The following is a 24,134-nucleotide window of genomic DNA, read 5'->3' as shown; positions in this document are numbered from 1 at the left end:
AAGGGAGCTAGGAGATAAGGAGAAAAGAAAGCAAAGTAAGAGAGTGGGGAATACACGTGTCGAGGTGACTACCGGGTGGCTGACAACCTATATGGAACTCGCACAGACAGAGTCTTGCCCCAAGACAAGACGCGGCTTGGCAAGCAGAGTCTGTGCTACATTCCAGGCTTCACTTTATTGCCCTTGACCAGACATCTGGGTAGAATAAACATCTTGCACAACCATATGGAGTGACTCTGGAGATTTTGCAATTTAAATAATGTGGCTTGGTAAATACTTTAGATTTTCCTATAGTTAGAATGGGGAGCTGTTGTGGAGCAGAGAGTAATATGATCTGACTCCTGGTGATGCTTTTAGCATCACTTTGGCTACTGTGTTAAGAGTGGACTCTAGGGAGATGAAGATGGAAGTAGGGAAACCAGATAGAAAAATAATCCAGGTAAAAGAGGATGATGTCACAGATGAGATGTTTGTGGTGAAGGTGGTGTGTAGTGGTCCGGTTCTAGATATATATTGTGATGGGCTTAAAAGGATCTGCTGATGGCTTGGAGATAGGGTATACAAGAAAGAGGGGAATCAAAGATGACTCCAGGGTTTGGGGCCTGAGCAATCAGAGGGATGGAGTTTTGATTATCTGAGATGGAGAAGATTATGGGTGGACCAGAATTTTGGAGGAAGATCAGGAGTTTGATTTTGGATTTGAAATTTTATTTTATTTTATTTATTTATTTATTTATTTATTTATTTATTTATTTATTTAATTTTTTTAAACATTTTTTATTGACTTATAATCATTTTACATTGTTGTGTCAAATTCCAGTATAGAGCACAATTTTTCAGTTATACATGAACATATATATATTCATTGTCACATTTGTTTTTTCTCTGTGAGCTACCACAAGATCTTGTATATATTTCCCTGTGCTATACAGTATAATCTTTATCTATTCTATATATTTTTTTTAACATTTTGGTTTTGAAATTTTAGCTGCCTATTAGAATCCAACTGGAGGTGGATCTAGAAGTCTAGAAATTCATGTGTCTTAAAGAGTTTCAAGTCTCCTCCAAAGAGTTGTCTGTAGTCATTGTTACCACTCCCTCCCTTCCCTCATCCTCCTGTGAACTTGTGGTATGTGAAGGGATACATTTGGTCTTTGTCCCCAGTTCTTGGCACAAACCTCAAACCCTTGGACTTCTCTGAGTGATAGGAGTGTCTTTCGTCCTTCATGAGGATCCCCTTTTGAGCTCATGCTAATGAGGTGCCCTAGGGCGGCGCCCCTAGATAGCCTTAGGTTGGGGCGGGTCACTAAAAAGACCGCATAGAGTGTTGGAAATCTCATCCCTACCCACTGACCTCTGAGAAGGGAAAGGAGGCAGGTGCTGCAGATTAGGTTCCATAAAAAACTCCTGAAAACAAGATTTGATAAGCTTCCAGTTGGTAAACACATCCAGAGGCTGGGAGGATGGTGCACCCAGGTCCCATGGGGACAAAATCTTCCACAGTCAGGACTGTTCTGGGTCTCGCCTTATGCACTTCTTCATCTGGCTATTCATCTGTATTCTTTACAGAACCCCTTCTAATAAGCTGGTAAATGTAAGTAAATGTTTCTCTTGAGTTCCGTGAGCAGCTCTAACAAATTAATCAAACCCAAGTTGTGGGAACCTCTAATCTGCAGCACGTTGGTCAGATGCACAGGTGACCACCTGGACCTGTAATTGGCATCTGAAGTGGGGGGAGGGAGTGCAATTTTGTGGGACTAAGCACTTACCTTGGGTGATCGGAAATTATCTCCAGGTAAATAGTGTCAGAATTGAGTTAATTGTAGGGTACACAGTCAAGTGTCCACTGACAACTGGAGAATTGTTTGGTGATGTTGGAAAAAACACATTGGAGAACTCATTCCAGACTTTTGCCCCCTAACACTGCTCTGAAACTGTGAGATCACTGATGACTTTCCATTGCTAAACCCGATGATCAAGTCCCTTCACACCTGAAGAAAACTGTTCCAGGTACAGGAGAATATGACGTCTTTACAGAGTCACCGTACCAGATTCATTTGACAGAAGAGATCATTTCCTCCTTTTTTTGAAAAAAATTTAACTGAACCTCGTCCTATTTTGTTTTTCCTCATTCCTCACTGGAAATCTCAGTCTCCTTTGCTAGTTTCCCTCATTTTCCCAGTGCAAGTGTGGGAATGGAGAGTCCTAGAGCTTAGTTCTCTGACTTATCTCTTTATATAGATTAACTTTCCAAGCAATCTTATCCAGTCCTAAGTTTCTATCTCCAGTGCAGATTTCTCCAAACTCCAGACTCATGACTACTGGACATCTCCACGTGGATGTCTAATCTCGAACTCAAATGTATGGATCTAAATCCAAACTCCGCCACCCTTACGGTCCTGTGGTCTTCCACATCTCAAAAACAGCAACTCCATTCTCCTAGTTACTCAGGTCAAAATTTTGGCAACAGCCTGGACTCCCTTTTCTCCTCATATCCATATAGTACATCAGAAACTCTTTTCAGATCTACCCTCAAAACATATCTACAGTCCATGTCTACCACTACCACTGTGGTTCAAGATCATCATCCCTTGTCTCAGTTAAAGACCTCATCTCTCACCTGCCTCCCTTCTTCTATACCTCCTCTTGATAGTCTGTTTTCCATAAAGCAGTCAGAAACGTTCTTTTAAATGTAAGTTAAATTCTGCTATTCATTTATTCAAAACTTTCCAAAGTCTCACCACCTTATTCAGAGTAAAACCCGAAGTCTTGCTGATCGCAAAAATGACTCTCAGCTCCCCCCTCCCCCACCAAGCCTGACCTCCTCCCACTCTCCTCCTCTATCGCTAACGCTGCAGTCACTGTGGCCTCTCTGCTTCTCTTGAAGACACTAAGCATGCTTGTCCTCAAGGCTTTTGCACTTCCAGTTACCTCTTTTTTTTTTTTTAAATTGAAGTATAGTTGATTTACAATGTTGTGTTATTTTCTGGTGTACAGCATAGTGATTCAGTTGTACATTTATATATATATTCTTTTTCATATTCTTTTTCATTATAGGCTATTACAAGATATTGAATATAGTTCCCTGTGCTCTACAGTAGGATCTTGCTGTTTACTTTATATATAGTGGTTTGTATCTGCAAATCCCAAACTCCTAATTTTTCCCTCCCTCCCCTGCCCCTTCCTCTTCGGTAACCGTGAATTTGTTTTCTATGTCTGTGAGTCTGTTTCTGTTTTGTAAATAAGTTCATTTGTGTCTTTTTTTTTTTTTTTTTTCAGATTACACATTTAAGTGATATCTCATGGTGTTTTTGCCTTTTTCTGTCTGGCTTACTTCACTTAGCATGATGATCTCCAGGTCCATGCACCTTGCTGCACACCTTTACCTCTTCTAAAGCTCTGTTCTGTCAGGGACTGACATGTCTTGGTCCCTCACTTTCTGCAGGTCTTTGCTAAAATGTCACCTTAACAGGGAGGCTTTCCCTAACCACTCCATGCAGATCTGTCCCCCAACCATCATTCTCTATCGCTGTTAGAGACAAGTACGACGAATGTACTTATTTATCTGGGAATTCCAGGGGGTAGAGATAAATAAGCATGTTTGTTTATTTGTCTTTATTCACTGGAATGGAAGGTTGTGAGGGCAGGGATGTTGTCTGTCTTTGTCTTTTGTTTTTACTACTGAAGCCCCAACACCCAGGCAACGGGCCAGCATATAGTTAGTTCTCAGTAACTCAGAATGAAGAATGATGGGGGTCTGTATCAGAACAGTGATGGTGGAGACGGCTGGCAGCCAGACTCCAGGCTGGCTCCCAAAGATCCCTGCCTGTGGTCTTCATGCTCCGTAGAAGCCCCTCCCTCAGTGAGTTGAGCTGATGGACCTGTGTAACCAATGGCAGAAATGACGATGCCTGATTTCCAAGGCTGGGTCATACCGGATGCTGTGGCTTCTACCTTGCCCGCTCCTTTGAATTGCTCAGGGAAGACGTGTGACATCATGAGGATGCTCAAGAAGCCTGCAGGCAGCCGGTGTAGGAAGGAACTGAGGTGTCTGCTAACAAGAAGCACCAGTTGCGAGTGAACTGTCTTGACTGTGAACCATCATAGGGGCAGACCTACAGCACTAGTCCTGCTTTCAGGTGACGAAAGCCCTCGCTAACATCTTGACAAGAACTTCGAGAGGATGCAGGCCAGAACCCCTTGACTATGCTGTTCCAAATTCCAGACCCCAGAAACTATGTGAGATAATGCATTTATTGTTGCTCTAAGCCACGAAATTTGGGGTAATCGGTTATGCCACAGTTGTCATGACCTCTTTGCTGGTTCTCCTTGGAACTTTTTTTTTCAATAGTAGCTAACATTTATTGAGAACTTAATATGTGCCAGATGCTTTACTAAGCTCTTTTTAAAATGTATTATTATTATTTTTTATTGAAGTAGAGTGTGTTTACCTTGTTGTGATAATTCTCTTTGGAACTCTTGTACTTGCTTTTCTTTCTCCCTAAATGCTCCACTCCCTCAGATAATTGTATGTCTTAATCTCTTGCTTCCTTCAAGTCTCTGCCAAAATGTCACGCTGTGCGGTTATGTGGCAATGTAACAATAGATAACAAATACAGAATGTGTTTGTAGTACCCTGCAGGTAGATGCCACAGGATTTAACCGCTGGGTGGATATAGGGGATGAGAGAGAGGAAGGAGTTAAAATGATTCTCAAATGATTGGTTTGTGTAACTAGTCGGTGCCATTCCTGGATTTTGGAAAACAGTTTTGGGGCAGAGATTATATATTTGGTTTTGGATCAGCTGAATGTGAAGTGTCTGAAGAAATATCCAAGTGCAGATGTCCAGCATGCACAGATGTGCCACTGGCAACACAGAAGAGAGATCTGGGCTGGAAATAAAGACCTTAGGATCAGGGCCAGCTATACAATTTGCAGGGCACAGTGAAAAATGAAAATGCAGGGTCCCTTTGAGACAGGAGGGAAGAGGGCAGGGCACAGCCATTAAAAGAATGACACAGCAATTAACACCAGGATGGTGGAAGATTCAACTCCCAGTAGACCTTGTGTATCAATATACGCTCACTGTAATACAGTAGCATGCTAAATGGTACTCCCACTGGTGCCATGACAGCTTCAAGGCTGACCATAAAAGGTCAAAAAGTGGGTGATGGCCTAATTCCCAGGAATCCCAGCCCCTTCCTCAGTGTAGTTGGAATAATCCTCCCACTTGTTAGCCTCCAAGCCCATAAAAATCAACCCTGAGCCTGAGAGAGGCTTCTTCTCTTGCCTCTCTCTCACCTTCTTGAGATGGCCCACACTCTATGGAGTGTGTATCTGCTTTTACTTTAAACACCCACCCTCATGCCTCGTGGCCTCTTTGGAGGCCTGCACTCTGTCTATATATATATATATATATATATATATATATATATCCCTCTGAATAAATCTACCTTCAGTCTACTGGGGTTCACTCTTGAATTCTTTCTTGCTTGAAGACAAGGACCCTCACTTAGCTGGGCACATCTCAGGGACTCGACTGAGACCTGGGACACGGCTATCCTCTCCCGCCCCACATGTTTCCTGTATCATGTTGTTCAAAGATCCCTTGGGGCCCATCAGCTGTTCTGTCCTCATCCCATCAATTTGTAGGACCTTCTGGCTAAGGGTGGGGAGGTTGAACCAGATATCTCCCTTTCCCATGGCCTCTCTAAACCATGTTGGAGGGACAATCTCCAAGAGATTGCAGCTTCCATGCCAGGATGCCCCAGCACAGGTAAGAGGCTCACCCCTACCGAGTTGCCCACTGAGTGCACTGTGCACTGCCGGTCCAGGACAGCTGCCGCCATGCCTGCCCTAAGACACCATGGGTGCACGCACATGACCCTGACTTTTCCTGTGCCTGTGCCCAGTTTCCCCTGGTCCTGGTGGTCCTGGTCCCTGGTGCTGGTGAGGAGGAGGGTGGGCAGGGCTGAGATGCCAGAAAATGGTGGGGGTGAGGGATGGGAGTGGAGCTGAGAACCTATCCCAAGGAGGCAGAGAGGTCACAGGAGGCAGGACAGCATGTGAACCAAGGCATGCTCCACTCTCACATTGGACTTAACTTGCAAAACAAAAAACCCAAAGATAATGTTATTAAGAATTTCAAACCGGCAACCACAGAGCATTAAGACCTCAAGCATTAAGCCCTTTTGAATGCAGGACCCTGTGTGAACGAACTGTTAGTATGCAAGAAACTGACCCTGCTTAGAAAGATAGTGAAGTTATAAAACTGAATGAGTTCAGTAGAGAAAGATGAGAAGAAAAGAGGCCTGAGTATGGAATCCCTAGAAACATCAATATTTAAGGGATGCGCAGTGAAAGATGGTCCATCCTGTGGCCAGACAAAGGTGGCAGTTAATCAGAAGACCAATGAAGAAGAAAGTACTTGGTTTATGATCCCCTACTTGGAAAAGCTTTGCAAATCCTATAACCTGGCCATAGACTGTTAGGCACATTTTATTTCATAAGTTATTCATGACGTAGATGACAATGTTTGAGAGTCAAGGGTGTGGTTCATACATAGGCCGATTAACTCTGATTATTTTTGAAGCATATATTACTCAGTTGAAAAAAATAATGCGTGAAAGAAGCTGCAAGCAATAAAATGAATTAAATGAAAGAATGGAGTTTACTAAGAATAGACTTACAGCTAACTGAAGTAAATAATTCATTTCCCTTCTAGCAACAGTCACCTTTCCATATAAGGCCTGCAACATCTATCAAGCAAGAAAAATGTAAACTCTAAAATCTGTGAAGAATTTCAAATGGCTCATTGAAACCTGCCACAAAATCATCCACGAGAGTTTTCTAACTGCTAACTTTGAGCAGTCTTCGGACATAAGAACCAGACTATTTAGTGAGAGAACCATGGCAGAGAGTTGATTAGGCTTTATGAGCTTAGAATTGGTGGGGGGGAAAAGTGAATTTTTAAAACAGATTCAGAAATGTCTCTGGAAGTGGTTTATAAAGTAGCTAAAAGCACAAATTCTGGAACAAACTGCTTGGGTTTGAAACCCAGCTCGGCCACTGTGTGATTTTGGACAAGTTACTCAACCACCCTGTGCCTGAGTGAAAGAGTGGTAACAACTTCTGGGGCCGTTATGAGGATTAAATGACTGAACATAAAACATTTAGAACTGTGTCTAGCACACAAAAAGTACCATATGCATTTGTTAAATGAAAATCGTGAAAACAAATTATGTAACCAAATACCTCTGGAGTTTCTATTTTAGTAGGTCCCATAAGTACTGGGGAAAGAGTTCGCTAAAAGAAAACAATTTTTTCTCCTCATTTTTTCTTCTTTATCCTCTCATCTTTTATTGTTTCCCCCTCCTATTTTCAGAGTACTGTGTTGGTTTCCCTTTATATTAAAATGTTTTTTTAATATTTCTTTTCAAAAGTTTTCTTACAAAATTAGTACAATGTTTCCTGGATGTTTTCTGAAAAGTAATTTTCTCACGTCTTATAATGCATGTTCATAGCTGTCTTCCCAGTCTCACTTATAGTTGGTCTTAATGTTTTATTTTCATATGAAAATATCGGAAATAAGTATATAGGAGAATACAATGCATAGATTTAGTGTTATCTTAATATTTATTCTTATTATTATAATAATTCTGGAATTTAAGTGGAAAAATATTAAAAATTTCAGTAAATGTTAGGGGGACAATGACTATAATAAGGATTTCAAATGCAACCTCTAGCCCCTTTGAGAAGTGAAAATGGACCCATCTGAATTCACCAGCTTCTTTAAAAAAAGATCTGCAGATTCACAATCCTAGGAACCCACCGTTCAAGTTACCCCATGTGTCTTAAAAGCGGAAATCCCTTTGCATTTGTGCTCTGGCTGCTTGTGGTCTCCAGAAATGCATTCTTACACTCTGCCTCAGCTTTAATTCGGTACTTTGTTTCCTCTCGTCATGACTGTGTGTCACACTGCTTTAGAGTTTACACCTAACCACAGTGGCGGTCTTTACTTCCTTTGCCTGTGTGACACCGAGCACTAAGCTCTGGAGGCCCCAAATCTCCGCTCGCTCGGTGATCATCTTCCGACCACTCCCTGTGTGCGCTTCTGCGGGCGTGGGTAGGGGGCGCTTCTCCCGCCTCCTAACCTCACTTTATGCGGAAATCCTCCTGCCTTTTGTAAACATGTTTCTTTACATCTCGCTCTCTTGGTCTCTTTTCTTCTGTTGTTATCTACGAGTTTTGGCTCTTTTCTCTGTACTCTCCCCGTCCCCATTCCCCTGCAGAACACACGTTCCCCGCCTTTGGAGTCAGAGTAATTGATACTTTAAGGTCCTCCATTGGCTCCACGTCGCCTTTAAACACTACCCAGACGTGCTCCTTCGGGGTCCTTCCTGTGAGCTGCAGCGGCGTTTCTCCCCTCTCCGTAACTGATGTCAAAGAAAGCCGGCCCCAGGACGTCCCCATGCATGACCTTGGAACAGAAAGCCGCCTCGTTTGGGGGCAAAGTTTGGGGAACCCTGTCCACTCCCACCCTCGCGGGCTCTCGCCTCCCCCTTCCGCGAGTTCACTCGCGTGCCCAACGCGGACGCCAGCTGCTCCCTCTCTTCTCCCGACTTCCTTCTGAGAGCCTCGTAAACCCAGGGAAGTTCAATCATTCCGCGACGAGCCTCGGCGCTCACTGGGCATGCTCAGTGGCCGGGCCCGGCTCGGGTGGCCAGAGGTTGCCTTGGGCGCAGGGCTCGGGTCGGCGGCCGCCTGGGCTCGGCTTCCCGGAGCGCGGGCTGAGCGCTGCGGCCCCTGAGCCGGGAGCCAGACGCGCCCCGCCGTCCCCGCCTGGGCGCTGGCCTCTGGCCCCGGCAGAGCGCCGTCGTTCGGGACCCCGGGAGCCCCCAACTTCCCGCCAATTTCCAAGCCGCTTTCGCGGGGAGCCATGCAAATGATGACCAGGGACGTTCTGCTAGAAATGGAGCTGGAGGACGACGAAGACGAGGATGGGGATATCGGTAAGCAAGGGGTTCTCCGGGATGGGCCGGCGCGGGGCTCCGCGTCTGCACGCGAAAGCCGGAGGCGACGGGGGAACAGTCGGGGACTGCGTTTGGGCACCGCACCCTCCTGGTGGAGATTTGCGGGGACCCTCGGCCGCTCCGAGGAGCTCGGGCACCGGGAGACCGGGAGGAGGAAGCCCGCGCCGCCGGCTCGGGGCCGCAATGCGGCGGCTTTCTGCGGCGGACCCGCAGCCTCCCGACTTGGCTCGCGGCGGGCGTGCGGGCGGCCCCCGGGAAGGCCGAGAGGAGCGGGGCACGCGCGGGTCCCCAGATCAGTTTCGGGACGGGCAAGGGGCGCGGCTCCCAAATGGTCACGGTAGATACGGGGACGCCCCCGCGCGCGGAAGTCTTGACTCAGAACAACAACTTTTGGGTCATTTCCTCCGGCTCGAAGCGGCGCGGGGGATTCCGGGGAGTCGGCGCGGGCGGCGAGCCTGTGGGCGGGGTTCGGGGAGCGCGCTGGGGGTTCGGGGAGCAGGGGTGTGACCCGCCTGAATCGTCCTTAAGGCGAAAGCAGAAGCGCGGCTCCCGGACGGATGGCGAGGGCTGGGTGGGGCGGCCCGGGAACTGATTTGTGACCCCGGGTCGCGGGCCAGGATCCTTTTTCCATCCGCAGCGCCCGTGGGGGGAGTGATGGGAGGGGGGAGCCCTTGGCAGGCTGGACCGCAGGGCATTTCTACCCGTCCAGAGGGCCCCCGGAGCTTGGGGGCAAGCCTGGGGCGCCCCACTTCCAGTTAGTTAAAAACGCTTAGCAATAGTGGACGAAAGGAAGGGAGAGCTAAGAGTTTAACAGAAGGGATGGGAGGGGGTGTGGAAGGGTTAAACAGTTGAAGGAGTGGGGAAAAAAAATCAGGTCCCTAAAGAGAATACTGTCGGGGAATGATTACATATTGGGTCCCTCCAGAAGACTGGCAATTAAATTACCACGCAGACTCCGCCGTCAGTTTCCTGGACGCCAAATCAGTTTAAATAACGTAACAGTTCCTGCTCGTGTACTAATCTTCTCTAATATATTCTCATCTAATATATTCTCTAACATAGTCTAATATAGTCTTCTCTGATAACTTTAGAAGTAACTTAATTTAGTAGTTAGGTTTAGTTTTTCGTTCATATTTTAGTTACTGCTTATTTATTTTTCTGGTATTTCCAGCTCTATTGAGATACAATTTGACATGTAACAATGTGTAAGTTTAAGGTGTTCAACGTGTTGATTTGATACGCTTATGTGTTGCAGAATGATTACCATCAGAGTTTGCTAACACCTCCACCACTTCACTTAGTTACCATTTCTTTTTTGTGGTGAGAACATTTAAGATCTCTTAGCAACTTCCGAGCATATGATGCAGTATTATTAACTATCATCACTATACTGTACATTAGGTCCCCAGAACTTAATCATCTTATAACTGGAAGTGTACCCTTTGGCCAGCATCTTCCCGCCCTTCCCCCCGCCCCCATTCTATTTCTGTGAGTTCACCTTTTTTATATTTCACTTATGTGATTTCTCTATTCCTGTCTGATTTACTTCTCTTAGTATGATGCCCTCAAGTTCCATCCATGTTATTGCAAATGGCAGAATTTCCTTCTTTCTCATATCTGAATAATATTCCATTGTATATCTATACCACATCATCTTTATCCATTTATCTGCAGACAAACAAGTAAGTTCTTTCTGTATCTTGGCTATTATTGGCACTGCTCATTTAAATGCAAAGTCAAATTGAATAGAAAGGATCACACGCTATGGTTTAGATTCACCTTTTATTCATTTGAGAACAATTTGTTAGGTATCCATCCTTACAGAGGGAGCAAATAGTATTATTTTTTACAGGTGAGGAAAGCAGAGCTCATAGGTTGATCTGCCTCACAGCTAATTAAGATTCAGACCCAGGTTTTCTGACTTGCAGGACCTGTGCAGATTAATGCGCTTTCCACCTGGTGACCCCCGCTGTCGATAATGTAGAATGCTGTTTAGCAGGCTTTCATAGTAAATCATAGGAACAAACTTTAAAAAGTTATAATGAAATTAGCCCAGTCTGTTTCATGGGAAAATACTCTTGACTATTATGAGGTGAGGTGTCACTGTTTACATTGACAGCTGTAAATAAATAAGGGTGAAAACTCAAATGGAAATTGAAGCAAGAGACTCAGCTTTGTTTTTTCCCACTGTCCCATCAGTACATCTCAGTTTAGAAAGAAAACCAACTTGGTCTAGTCTATGTTTACCTGACGAGGCGTCATAAAATTCACCTTAAGTGTGTGGCTTTTTAACTTTTTAATTACAGATGCAGTTTATGCTGGTTCTATCTTGTCAAACAGCATAGCTGTACTTAAGGAAAAGTTAAATCTCTCTACCTCTCCTTCATCCCTCCTCCATAGTCTACTAATATTAATACTTGAATGTGTATAGGGATCAAATTGACATATTTTATGTCAGTCAACAAAGATCATTTAAATAGGTCCAAGCAATTTGGGGTTGCTATGCAAATTTAATGTGGGTTGCAGTGATTTTATATCAAGGGAAAATGTTTCATATGCCAGTGAAAAGTTTGTCATTGTAAAATATTAAGCCTTTATAGAGATGATCAGAAGTAGGCTGATGGCATACAGCCTTTTATGAAATAATTATACTTTCCAACTGTGGGAGAGGATACTCTGGTGAAATGAAGATTATAATTTTAACCTCTGTCTGTAGTTTTGTAATGCAGGGCTACGTTAAAGCTGTTGACTATCTATCGTATTTCTCCTAGTACTTGATTGTCATTACTTACAGTTGTATAATAATTTAAAGCCCACTCAGGTACTGAAGATTTCTATGAAATCTCTATAATTAGTAACTTTGTAATTCAGAGCAAGAGAGTTATTTTGATGTGAGTCAGTTAATTTGCAAGAGACAAAAAAACTATGTAAACTAGATGTGGTTCCTGGTTACATCATAGACATGTGTGGAAGTGTGGCCTCTAGTAGATGGGGATTCAAGGCTGTTTTGATTTTGGTTTTTACTTGTAGGTTTCTGCTTGCTCTTGAAGCATCATTGAGTACTTTAAGTGTAAGGATTGCTTTCTTGTTTGGCATGAACCAATCTAGAGAATCAAAAACGGTACATCTCACTGTGGGTGTCTTTTCCATATTTACTTAACTCGTGGCCACCAGAAATTGTGCCCAAAGGTTTGTAAAAGAGGCAGCCTGCTGGCATGAGAGCATTTTTGCAAAAGGCTGCTTATTATCTAAATCAGCTCCAGTTGTGGGGAAGGGGATTTAGCTCAGTGGTAGAGTGCATGCTTAGCATGCACGAGGGCCTGGGTTCAGTCCCTAGTACCTGCATTAAGATAAATGGAGCTAATTAACCACCGCCCCCCCCCCCCCAAAGCAAGGTGATCAAAACCACATGCACATGCTGAGAAAGAAGGAAAGAAATCAGCGCCAACAACCATCCACAGGTGTTACATCCAGGCAGTAGAGGCAGGAAATACTTGGCTTATGGCCTTTATTGCACTGGTGCTGGGGGAGGTCACAGGTTGAGGCAGGTTCTCTGCACCTCATGTGCAGAAGAGGGTTTTCAGCTCCCTTGCCTTTAGGAGCACAGCACCCCCTCCACCCTGCCCCACCCCAGTTAATCAGTGAATTGAATTCAGCATCTTTCTGTGGATGTAGAAAGTGATTGAAGTATCTTTTATAGCCAGAATGTAGATATTTAGTATGCTGTTTTATTTTGTTTCCTGCATTTCCATGGTTCACACTTGGCTGAGGGAAGAAAAGTGCTCTCAGAAAAGAAGGAAGTTAAACAACCTAGAAGTTGAGAATTCCGTTTTGTTCAGGGGCCTTACTAAGAACTGTGGCCTGGGATAATGGCTTCTCAGATAGCTCTGAGGGACTGTTGCAGAGGTAAGGGAGGAGCCAGGATGTATAGGAGCTTTTTGCTGGAAAAAAAAAAAAAAATGTAGTTGAACATCCAAAGACTAATCACAAAAAAACAGACATCTCCAGTTAATGATTTTAGTGCTTTTCTTTGTATTGGAAAATGTAAGAGTCTGGGTTTATTGAAATCGTTGCTTTGAAATGCATGTTAGCTGTCTAGGGCCAGGGTCCTGCTGTTCTCCATCCTGAATCTCCTTCGGGGTGCATCATTGGGGTGGCTGCAGTGGTTGGTGGCTTTATGACAGCAACATCCTTTGTTTACTGAAGTGGCAGGCGACATCCCAGTCTATCCGTGGTAGAGTTTCCTCTTGGGGCCCCACAGCTCACGGTCATGTCATTGAGGTGGGGGATGGGTGGGCAGAGGCCCATTACCCCCGAGAGATGATGGTCTGCTCCTCTCAAGTGTCTTTGTTGGCTCCCTTTTCACTGTCACATTTTTATACAGACTGATCTTCCTATGCTGAATCTATCCCCTCACTATGAACTTTGTTTAATCACTCGCACGTCTGATCCAGGCACCATTTTTGCTTTATCAACGTTAATTGTGCAAACCTTCTGTGCTCGGTGTAGGGTTAGGTGCTGAAATGGGTGTTGGGAGACTAAGAATGAGTAAGCCTTGGCCTTGGAGATACGGGTTCCATGGAACCAGCCATTTGCAGTCAGTGTACACGTTATTGAGGTATGTGCACAGCCATGGATGAGGATGGAAGAGCGTCACTGAAGAGATTGCTGGGCTGGGGGTTAAAGAACCGGGCAGGCAGAGGAGACTCTGGAGTTCCAAGTAGTTCCTGTGATGGAAGCGAGCAGTCACTAGGCTGGGAAAGCAGGGAGGGGCGGGACCCTGAAGAATCTCGGCACGTTTTAAGGGCTCTCGATTTCCCCCTGAAGGTGATTTGGAGCTCCTGAAACATTATCAGGAAAGGAGGGCAAGGCTCAAATTTGCTTTTGGAAAGCTCTCCCTGGCAGTGCATTGGAAAGTGGTTGGAGAGGAGAGATGGGAGGGGTAGGCATTTTTGGCTGTCACGTTCAGAAATGGCCTGCAGTGGCCCTGGAAACAGAGCACAGTGGGTCTGAGAGCTTATGAGAGAGGCACCATCTGTAAGGTCTGGGGACCGAATGCTTCCAGCAAGCAGAGAGGAGTCCGGGGTGACTCTTGGACTTGAGCTGAGTGATCAGGTGGAAAGTAGTGGCAGGAGGTGTAGGAGGGGAGAATTTTGTATTGTTCCAATAAACTTTACACTTTTCTCCTCTGCTTTGGCTCAGACCACACCCCTTCCAGGTAATACCAGACTCTCCTTTCTCAGCAGCTCCACCTCCTTCCAAACCCATCCCAAACGCAGAAAGCTATGATCCTCTAGCCCAAAGCACCTGCTGATAATGCTCACACCCTTTATTTTTCTGTTTGACACCATGGGCATTCACATTGTATATTTGTTGTTCATTGTTTTTGCATTAATTACCCCCCAATTGGAATGTAAGTTTCTTGGAGACTGATTCTAGATGACACAAGACATCTCAAATGCTGTAGACATTCCATTACTGTAATTTGAGAAAATTCTCTCTTCTTCCCCCTCTTCTGAAATGTAAGCTTTCCGAAGGCAGGTATTTTGTGTGCTTCGTGTTCTAAGCTTTGTCCCTAGTGCCTGGAATGGTGCTTGATATTCAGTGGAAGCCAAGCAAATCATTGTTGGAAGAAGGAATTAATGAAATACTCTTTTAAACAATAAACGTGATGCTTAGTGGTTTTTCTGTCCCTCGTCGAATTCTCTTCTTTAGCACTTTGAGATGCCCTCAGTCACCTGTTATAAAAATGTTGATTGTGTGTATTCCTCCAGACACTCTGCTCGGTTCTGTGGTCCCCGACCCCCAGTACCTCACTGTCTAGGAAGGAGGCAGATACATGAATAGATAACTGCTGTCCTCTGGGATTAATGCTGTAGTCAAGATGTGTACCTGGGTCCATGGTGGTACCAAGGACAAAGCATGTAACCTTGCTTAGGGGAGTCCTGGATGGCTCTACAGAGGTGGTGCCTGTGCCTGCCCTGGAGGAAAGAGAAGATAGGTGAGGGGATGGGGCTACAACAGTGGGCATCCCTGAATGTGCCATGACTTCTCAAAAAATGAACCTTGATGCTTGCTGCCGTTGCCTTATTTGCTATGACAGGGGCTCATATGTATATGGGGTGTGTATGTGTGTGTGTGTCCGTCTGTCCATCCCCTCTACCAGGGACATGACAGGTAAAAAAGCAAAACAAAGCAAACTCATCTTTAAGTCTTTCTCTCTGAGCATAGTCAGTCTTATCCTGTTTCATAAACCTTTTGTTATTTTCAGTTCCAAATCCAGAGTCACTATTTATCATCCATGTTCTAACTCTCGAGTCAAATAATTGCTTTCCAAGAGGTTCCCTCTTCTTCTACGTGTCATTGTTCTTTGGGTCTGACACAAACACAGCTCTAAAAGAGGAAGAGTTCTAGACACACACCCTTTTTTTTTTGCTCAGGGGTTTGCAGCAGTCACATGTTGATTGCCGTGCATGTATTTTTTTTTTTTCTTTTAGAAACCAAGAAATTTAGACAAAAACTCCTGTGAAGTTTTCCCTCCGAGAAATTCTGACATTCTTGTGGGGAGATTATAATATGTTGTTAACCCCACAGTCTTAGCTTTAAGTAAAAGGATGGTCTTGAACTCTCAAAGTGTTATTTGTAGCAAGTTAGATTCAAATCATGCTATTTCATGGAAGTTTCCACTCTAGCTAACACTTCAGGTTTTCTTGTCATCGTACTTATCAGTTTGTACCCTAGCCGCTTCAGTACATCTTAACAAAAAGCTTATAATCTCAGAGGGAGAAGGGCTATCTTATTTCCCTTTGTGCCCAACAGCCTGCATATGGTGGTGCTTTTCACATAGTCTCAAACATTTGTTAAAGGACTGTTTTTTAGATTGTAATGGGAAGCTTTGTTTGCTATACGATTTAAACTGCTTGATCTGCTTTTGATACAAATCAGTCCAGGCTGGGTCTGTGCAAAAATCACTAGTTTTAGAACACAAAAACATCATTTCCAATTACTTTCAACCAAGGAAATGTCCTTCTTGATTGACTGGTACCTCATATGTAAATATCGAGATCGGGAGAATTTAATACAGTCAAGTGATCGTCTTATGTCATGATTGCTTTTCCTTTAGTTTTTGTCTTGCTTTAAAAAAATGCAACTAAAATTAATTAGCATCCATCCCAAGAAGCAGCCAGTTTAAAGAATCCTGGATGAAAATGTCAACGATGGAATATTTTGGACATATACCAAAGAGCAATCCAAATACTATTCAGCCCCAAATCAGATGGAACGTTTGCACAGAAGACAAGTTGAAGGGTTAATAGGCAACTTACTCTGCCATGGTGTTTATTACTGCCCTGGCTACGTGTCTGAATACTAATTGAAAGAACTTGCTGCTGTAAGTCATTCAGCCGCTAAAAATACAAATGAAAGAAAAAATATTCTTTTGTGAAGTCCAGATGTTGCTTTTATATTTAAAGCTTTCAGTCTAGAACATTGAAATGCTACTATTTCCCACATTATTTAAAAATACAAATACTTGAAATTAGGGGGGGGAGAGGATATTGGTCATTAAAATTCTCTTTTCTGTAATTTTTAACTTTGGCAGAACTTTAGCCAAAGGTCAAAGTCATGTAAATAGGCGTTCTTTCACAGAGTACAATTATGCAAATTATAGGCTTGTTTATAAAGCTTGTTTTCTATAAACTAACATTGTGTTTACATAATTGATTTTTTTTTTAATGATTTCTTCAGACATTCTCTCTAGACATTTGAAAAACAACCTTTGGCTTTGCACAGACAAGATGATGGTTAGAGTTTTCTTGTGGCATCACATACACAACCTGAAGCGTGTTAAAAAAATTTTTTTTTCCTGATCTGTGCTAAGTTTTTAGGAAAAAATTCTCCCCATTAGGTTCTAAACAAAAATAATACACTCTCCCCACATATAAAACTCAGCCAGACTCTTAACATTATTTTAAATGTTTTTGTTGTAATTTATGATTTTAAACAATGACATTCATATGTTGTATCATTTTATTTCCTTCTACTGTTACTTGTTAAACACGTGCTGAATGCTCAATCTCTGTAAAACATACTTTTTTCAAAAAAAAAAAAAAAAAAGACAGAAAGAAAAACCAACAAATGAAACCCACCTTTGTTTCTAAGAAATGCAAATAGTAAAGAAACAAAGTACAAGTTCGCTGATCTTAGATGCCACTTAGGGAAAGTAGGAGATTTTAAAATGCAACTAAAATTAATTAGCATCTATTCCAAGAAGCAGCCAGTTTAAAGCATTTGGGGAGAGTTAATCCCAAAAGAGGACAGGAGAGAATTAAAAAAAAAAAGAAGAAGAAAGAGCACGTGCTGGCTGTGCTGCTGCAGAGCTGTGAGGGGGCAGAGGCCAGGCTTGCAGTCGGAAGACCGGAATTATCGGTTGGCTTTGTCACCTAGAATCTGTCACCTGGGGCAACTTTCTTGGTTTCTCTGAGCCTTGTCTTTTCAGCCCTGTGGGGTTGCCAGGAGGATGCTAGGTAGCCAGTACTGGGCTGGGTGTGGGGCCTTTTCACTCACACTCCAGGAGTGGCAAGTTACAATCTCACCTTCGTAATGAATTCTTTTATTTAAAAGCAGTCAGGGGAACTGCTGCTCTTAACATCAGAGAGCTCGAAGTCCTCCCTCTGCTGTCTGTTTTATGTTGCTCTGTGTCACATTACGGATGCAGGAACTGCCCACTAAGTGTCAAGTTAAGGGTGATCGTGACCGTGGCTGTGCAGCAGACACGTGTGTTTAAAGATAAAAGAGTTGAAAAATAGTGTGTGGGTTCTGCAAAGAGATAATTATGGCGTGTGTGTTTTCCTATACTTTTACTGATCTTCAGACAGAATGACAATGTTCTTCAAATTCCCGGAAACCTATTCCAGGGGGAATCTCAGGGAATTTTAGCAAAAGGTTCCAGTGGCTGACAGTAGGCGCCTAATAAATGGCTTATAAATGTAATGATTCAATTTCCATCGATTGTACCTGTGGCTTATCCCGTTCTCCCAACTGCTGTCAGGCAGTTCTTACCAGAGGATGTATGTTCCCGTGTCATTGTGTAATTGTGTGCACAAGAAGTGAGGAAGAAGACTTCTAAGAGAATAGAATTGAGCCTCCTGTATATCGCAGAACAGAGGAAAGATTAATGATGAGGTTCTCGGCGCTCAGTGTTCTCCGTGGTTCCAATTTGGTAAAATTGGAGAAACGTGGAGGATCAGAGCGTTCAGTCAGTGGGGGAGGGCAGTCACGAGGCGTGTGAGGGCAATGATTGCAGACCTGATGTGCAAAACCTATTTGCCTTAGACGTCCTCCCCACCGCCGCCTTCCCAGTCTGTGACCACTGTATATGCAGGCAGTGGCAGTTCTGGCCCCTCATCCTCTAAATGTCTTCAAGAATTGGAGATTGATGATCCCAGATCTCTGAGGGAGGACCTTCTCAGCCCCCTTGTGACGCCGCATACCCAAACCCCACTCCCGGGGGCTGCGGGATGCCTTGAGAATCTGCATCCACTTGGATCTGGAGGGGAGGAGAGATGAGGCCCCAGGCAGCCCCCCACTCCTGCCCCTCAGAAAAAGCCTGGACAAGTGTAGGTATTAGGGATCAGGTGAAAATGATCTTTTTTTAAGGTTTGCATTTGCAGGTGAAAACCTGAATTTCATTAGAGGTACTTATGCTGGAGATAAAAGAATGACTCCTCCCTGGGTTGCAAGATCATTTCTGCCACCTGTTACAGACAGCCTCCCCTTGGCCAGGGGCGTGGGCTGGCGTCCTGTTGGACTGCGAATGTCTGTAATGAGGGAGAGGGGCCCCTCTGCCGGCCTGTGGTCCTTTTTATTTATCCCACATCAGCTCCATCTCTTACTCCTCGGCTTGCCAGTCGTCCTCCTCAGAGTCCGTTATCCTGCCTCTGTCCCAGGACTTTCATCAGACGCTTAGCCTGGGTGTGCAGAGATGGAGACCACCACTGCTTAAACTTAAGTTTTAGACAGATATGAGTTCAGACTCTTGCCCAGACGTTCACTAGCTGTGTCACCTTGAGTGATTAATACAGCTTTCTACTCTTCTGTAAAAGGGAGCTGATAATAGAACCTACTTCAAGGGTGATTGTATCAAAAATGGCATAATTTTTAAAAAGCTTACTTTGCAGGACTGGGGTGCCTGATACACTAAAAGCCTTCCATAATTATGAGCTAATGTTGTTAACGTTATGTTAATGTATCTCTTCTTATTTTTCTTAGAGATTTTACCTTTCTTCCATTTATACAGCTCATTGTCACTTTTTGTCTTTTTCATTAAACTGTGGGCTTGAGTTCTTGAGAACTGTCCCCTCATTAAACTGTGGGCTTGAGTTCTTGAGAACTGTCCCCTCAGTGAGCAGAATAATGCCTGGCACAGAGTGGATGATCAATAATTCTTGTTGAATGAATGAGTATATGAATGAAAGTTATCGATTATTGAAGAGGTGTGTGGTATGATTGGGAAGGTAGGACTTTGGTTATAGATCAACTCTTGGGCAGGTTCATAAAACTGTGGAGCCTTGGTTTCCATATCAGAAAGATGCAGTAGATGTAATAATGCAGAAGAGGTAATGATACTTTATAGGATTGTTTTAAGGTTTAATATTAATGTATAAAAGGATGAAGGACAGTTCCTGGCACATAAGAGACCAATAAATAATAGTGGCAGTCATCATGAAACAACTGAAAATGGAGAAATATAAGTGACTGGCAAAACCTAAATTGGATTTTCCAGCAGATGCATTTTACAATAGGATCCCTTTGAATATATAGAATTTTAGGGAGAAGGGTAAGAGAATACAGGACAAAGATTCATAATGAAATTTAAATGGTACATGTGATAGCCTTTACGTTAAAGAAAATATGTAAGAAATAAGAGCATTTCTTCATCTAGCAAATTTAAGATTTTAAAAGTATCTTGTATTAAGGTCTAAAGGGTAATGTTCTTGATATTGATTGTGTGAACTTTTAATGAAACAAACTTAGTAGAATATGTGGTTTTTAAACAGATAATTCTGCTTATCATGTGAATGGTCAGTTATTTTAAATGGAAGAATTCTAAAATATTTAATTTGCCTGCAAGACTGAAGTGTCTGTTAGTTTATTGAAAAGTTTGAAGTCACATGAAGCCTGTTAAAAGAGATGGATGTGATACAGATCAAAATGACAGAACAGAAGATAAGAACACACAAAGAAATGGCTCCCCTTATGGTCTGAATTGTTTTGAATTGACTGATATAAATAAATAAAATAATCTCTACCTAATTGGCAAAGTAGGCATGTGAAACAACATCTCTCATTTTGTAAGTCTGAAGTTTAGGAATGGTTCAGCCAGTACCCAGCTGTTACAAATTCAATGCTGCCAGGCTCCCTCCAGCAGCATCAGACCTAAGAAAAGTTAGGCATTCCATCCCATCTGGGTAGGTGAGAGCAGAATGAAAGGAAGAAGGCTGTTTTTATCCCCAGATAAAGTAGAGTTTAAGGTTATTTGCTTAATCGGTAAGCCTTTCCTAGAATTGAGTTTTCAATAAAAGCCAAGATTCCATCCTTCAGTTTCTGCACTTAGGGTCTCAGTTCTTGCTGTCCACTGGGTTTCAGCCTGCACTCCAGCCAGAAGATGCCAGACCAGGCTCATATTTCCTGCCTGCGTTTAAATTTAGATAGTATTTAGTACCCAGTGGGTACATGCTTCTATAACAGGCATCTTGCCCCTTGCAAATCACAGAGGAGACGTGAACGTGTCTAAGAGCCCTAGTCATCCGCTTGAAGGGAAAGCAACACAGCAAAGGGCTTTGGAGCAATGGGGTAATCATGGTTTTCCTGAGTTACAGTTGCCTAAACTGTGGCTAGTGGCTTGTTTTACTCTTCAAAATACTGATTTGCTCAATCACAATCTTGACTGGCTTATTTGGCACACACACAAAAATCCCTTTGAAAGCTGATCATGGGATTTGCTAGCTGTGGCCTTCATAAATCAGGTCTACTGCATTTTAAAAAAGCCATGCACATAGAGATTTCATTTAGCGCAGAGCACTGGCTTGATCTCATCTCACACTCCCTGAAGACCCTGTTTGGGTCATGAGCTATTTAAGGTCTGAGGGTACAGAACCAGGTAGAGGAGGTCCCGTCTTCAGTGGAGTTTATATTCTAATAAGTGATCAAGTAAAACCCAGAAAACACACCTGGAAATCCATTGACTTACCTAATGTCTATCCAGCGCCTTCTCTGTGCCAGGTGCTAGGAACTGAATACACAAGACAGAAGAAATGGCCTCTGCCCTGGACGAGTAGGCCTGCTGGCAAGGGGTGACAAACATGCCCACAGATACCAGCAAATTATATTTAAAGATCGTTCAGAAAGAGCCGGAACCAGGAGAGCACAGCTGAAGACAGACCTGGGTAGGGGGATCCAAAGCCGGTTCAGGGGGCTGGGTGACAAGTGCAGCTGTTACGCTCGTCAGTCTGAAAACAGCATGGCCTTAGACTCTAATCTTTAAAAACCAGGTCTCCAGTGGGAAGGGTGGAGCTCAGTGATAGAGCATGTGCTTAGCATGCACGAGGTCATGGGTTCAATCCCCAGTCCCTCCTTTACAAATAAAGTAATGAACTTAATTCCACCCCTCCAAAATTTTTTCTTTAATTAAAAATTAAAAGAATGAAGGGGAAGAGGCAGGTCTCTGAGAAGGCTCAAGATGCACATTAGATTAATGTGTAAAATACCGCGCATATTTTTGGGCTCACGACTCCAGCTGTACCGGGGGAAATCCTCCAGGCGGAAGCTTTGTTTGCACTGATTTCTACAGATATTAACGCACCTTGCAAAGGTGAGCAAGGAGCTCCGGTGCTGCACCCTTGGTCCTGTGCCTCTTTATTCCTTGGTAGGTTGGCTAACAAGCCCTGGGTTGGAAAGCAGGGAAACTTGGTAGGTCACTCCCAGTTCCTTTTATTCTTTCTTTGTAGCTCAATTTAGCGTAATCTTCTAACCTCAGTTAAAGGAGAAGGAGAGGCTGGGCACAAGCAATGCTGTGCCTCCTCCCCCCCACCCCCCCCAAGCCCGAGTTGACCAAGGAAGAGGCAAGAGGTGGAGCAAGTCCCTCTGTTCCCTGCACTCGCCCGCCCTTTCCTCTCTTGACTTACAAGGGGCGAGGAGCCAGCAAGAGTCCCTTTTCTAGATTCTCAGCCAGAAACTTGTTCTCTAGTCGTCCCGCCCTGCTCCCGGAGGGTGTGACCCCTTCCTGTTGGGAAGTGACTGACTTTGGCTGGGTAATCAAAACCTCGCCCCCGAGGCATGAATCAGAATTTGTGTGAGGGTGGACGAGCCCCACAGGGATGCCCAGATGCTCGCTCAAGACCTTTCCCCTTGAAAAGCCCAAATACTAGAGAATCACCCTCCAGAATTCCTTCCCTGTGGGTAGCCAGAGTACCCTGCTAAGAAACAGAGTAATATGGAAGATGCAACTTAAAACTGGTTTGGTTTTCAGTTCATAGAGCAGAAGAAACAGATGCAAATTGTTTTCATTTACTGTTGAAAAATCCTGTTATTTTTCTGCGTTAGGATCTTTCATACATGACTGAAATCTAGCAGGCAATACGACTGCACTGTTAAACATATTGTTATATCCGTTACAGCTAATTCCTTTCAGATAGAATATTTTCTTTATAAATGCCATCAAGTATAAGAGATACGATCATTAACCCTTTGCCATGCTTTTATTTGAACCCTCTATTCCTAGTACAGTGGTGTTTGCTTTTTTTTTTTTTTTTTTAACATTTAAAAGGCATATTTCACATACCATAAAATGCACAGTTAACTGTTCAGTTTGGTAAGTTCTGGCAGTACTATAACTACCTACCAAAAACAAGACAGAAAACATTTCCATCATCCTTTCAGGTCAGGCTATTCCCCCCCAGGCCAGGCAAACACTTAATGACATTTGCTACCATAGACTGCTTTCACCTGTTCTTAAACTTCATACAAATGGAACCGTGTAGAATATAGCCTTTTGTGTATCTGGCTTCTTCCACTTAGCATAATATTTTTGAAATTGCATCTGTGTTGTTGTGGGTGTCAGTAGCAGTGGCTTATTTCTGGCTTATTTCAACTATAAGGATGTCTGGAAAAAAACATTTTGAATGGAATCTTGACAGATCACATCTCTGATAAGGAGCAAGCTAACAATACTTAACCTTTTAATTCTATTTTTACTCTACAGCCAGGTATTTATTTGGTTTCTTTGTTATCTGTGCAAGTTTGCCATCTTTTTAGAAGCTCATACACTGCCTTGCCTCTAATAGGAAATTAGCAAATGTTTTCTTTAAGTTGGAAGGGAATGTGTGAGGAAAGTGAACTCATACGTCGTTTTATAGAAATTCGGATTTTAATTGCTCTGCTCTGATCGCAAAACCAAGCAGCACGTTCATTCTGAGCATCGGTCCCCTGACGATTTTACTGATGGGTATGACAGCTGGTCCAGGGGGCAATGATTGCGGACACTCTCCCTCAGTGTCAGGAGTTCCAGTGTAATAATTCACTTTTCCAAAAGGTCAATTCCTACTGCTGTTTTTTTTACTGGTAAAAATATTCTAAGCAGGAATTATTAGCCTCCTCTGGTAACTGAAGAGCTCTGAGAACAGAAACAGTAACTGTGACCCATCCAAAATGTAGGAGTGATTCAGTCTTGTTGGTGCAAGATATTAGATTCTAAAATATTTGTTCTAACACATGTGTTCCAAGTTCCCAGAGAAGTTACTGACGCGAGCGGTGGTTTCCCTTAAGGGTGACTCACGAGTTCTCGAGTCTGGTTTCCACTGTTAGTCATCCCCACTGCTTGGGTTAAAGCAGGCTTTCAGACTCTGCCTGGATTCCAGCCTTCACAGACCCCACCCCCCACCCCCCACCCCCTTGAGCTCCACCTCCTGACTCAGCCACTCAGCAGTCTCTGGGACCAATTCTGACTCCAGGCAAGAAGGATTTGAAAAATCAGCATTAGTATCAGTGCAGCTCTAACCTTGGTTTGTGTTTCAGTTTGGATACTTGCTCCCCCTGTGTGGTGCT

At 43.5% G+C, this 24,134-nt stretch overlaps 1 protein-coding gene across 2 annotated transcripts in view; it reads left to right on the top strand.

Moving 5' to 3' along the window:
* Nucleotides 1–8,372: 8,372 nt before the first annotated feature.
* Nucleotides 8,373–24,134, top strand: part of ANO6 (anoctamin 6) — a 187,002-nt gene continuing 171,240 nt past the window's right edge. The window contains exon 1 of one of the 2 annotated variants that reach the window (XM_045523605.2): nucleotides 8,373–9,011. In XM_045523605.2, the coding sequence (XP_045379561.1) occupies nucleotides 8,939–9,011 (73 nt within the window). In that variant the 5' untranslated portion in view covers nucleotides 8,373–8,938. The remainder of the gene's footprint in view (nucleotides 9,012–24,134) is intronic. The other variant, XM_010964168.3, reaches the window with a different exon arrangement.

The sequence above is a fragment of the Camelus bactrianus genome, chromosome 12 (genome assembly GCF_048773025.1).
Source record: "Camelus bactrianus isolate YW-2024 breed Bactrian camel chromosome 12, ASM4877302v1, whole genome shotgun sequence".
Taxonomy (NCBI): domain Eukaryota; kingdom Metazoa; phylum Chordata; class Mammalia; order Artiodactyla; family Camelidae; genus Camelus; species Camelus bactrianus.
This window is presented reverse-complemented; position numbering and strand designations above follow the sequence as displayed.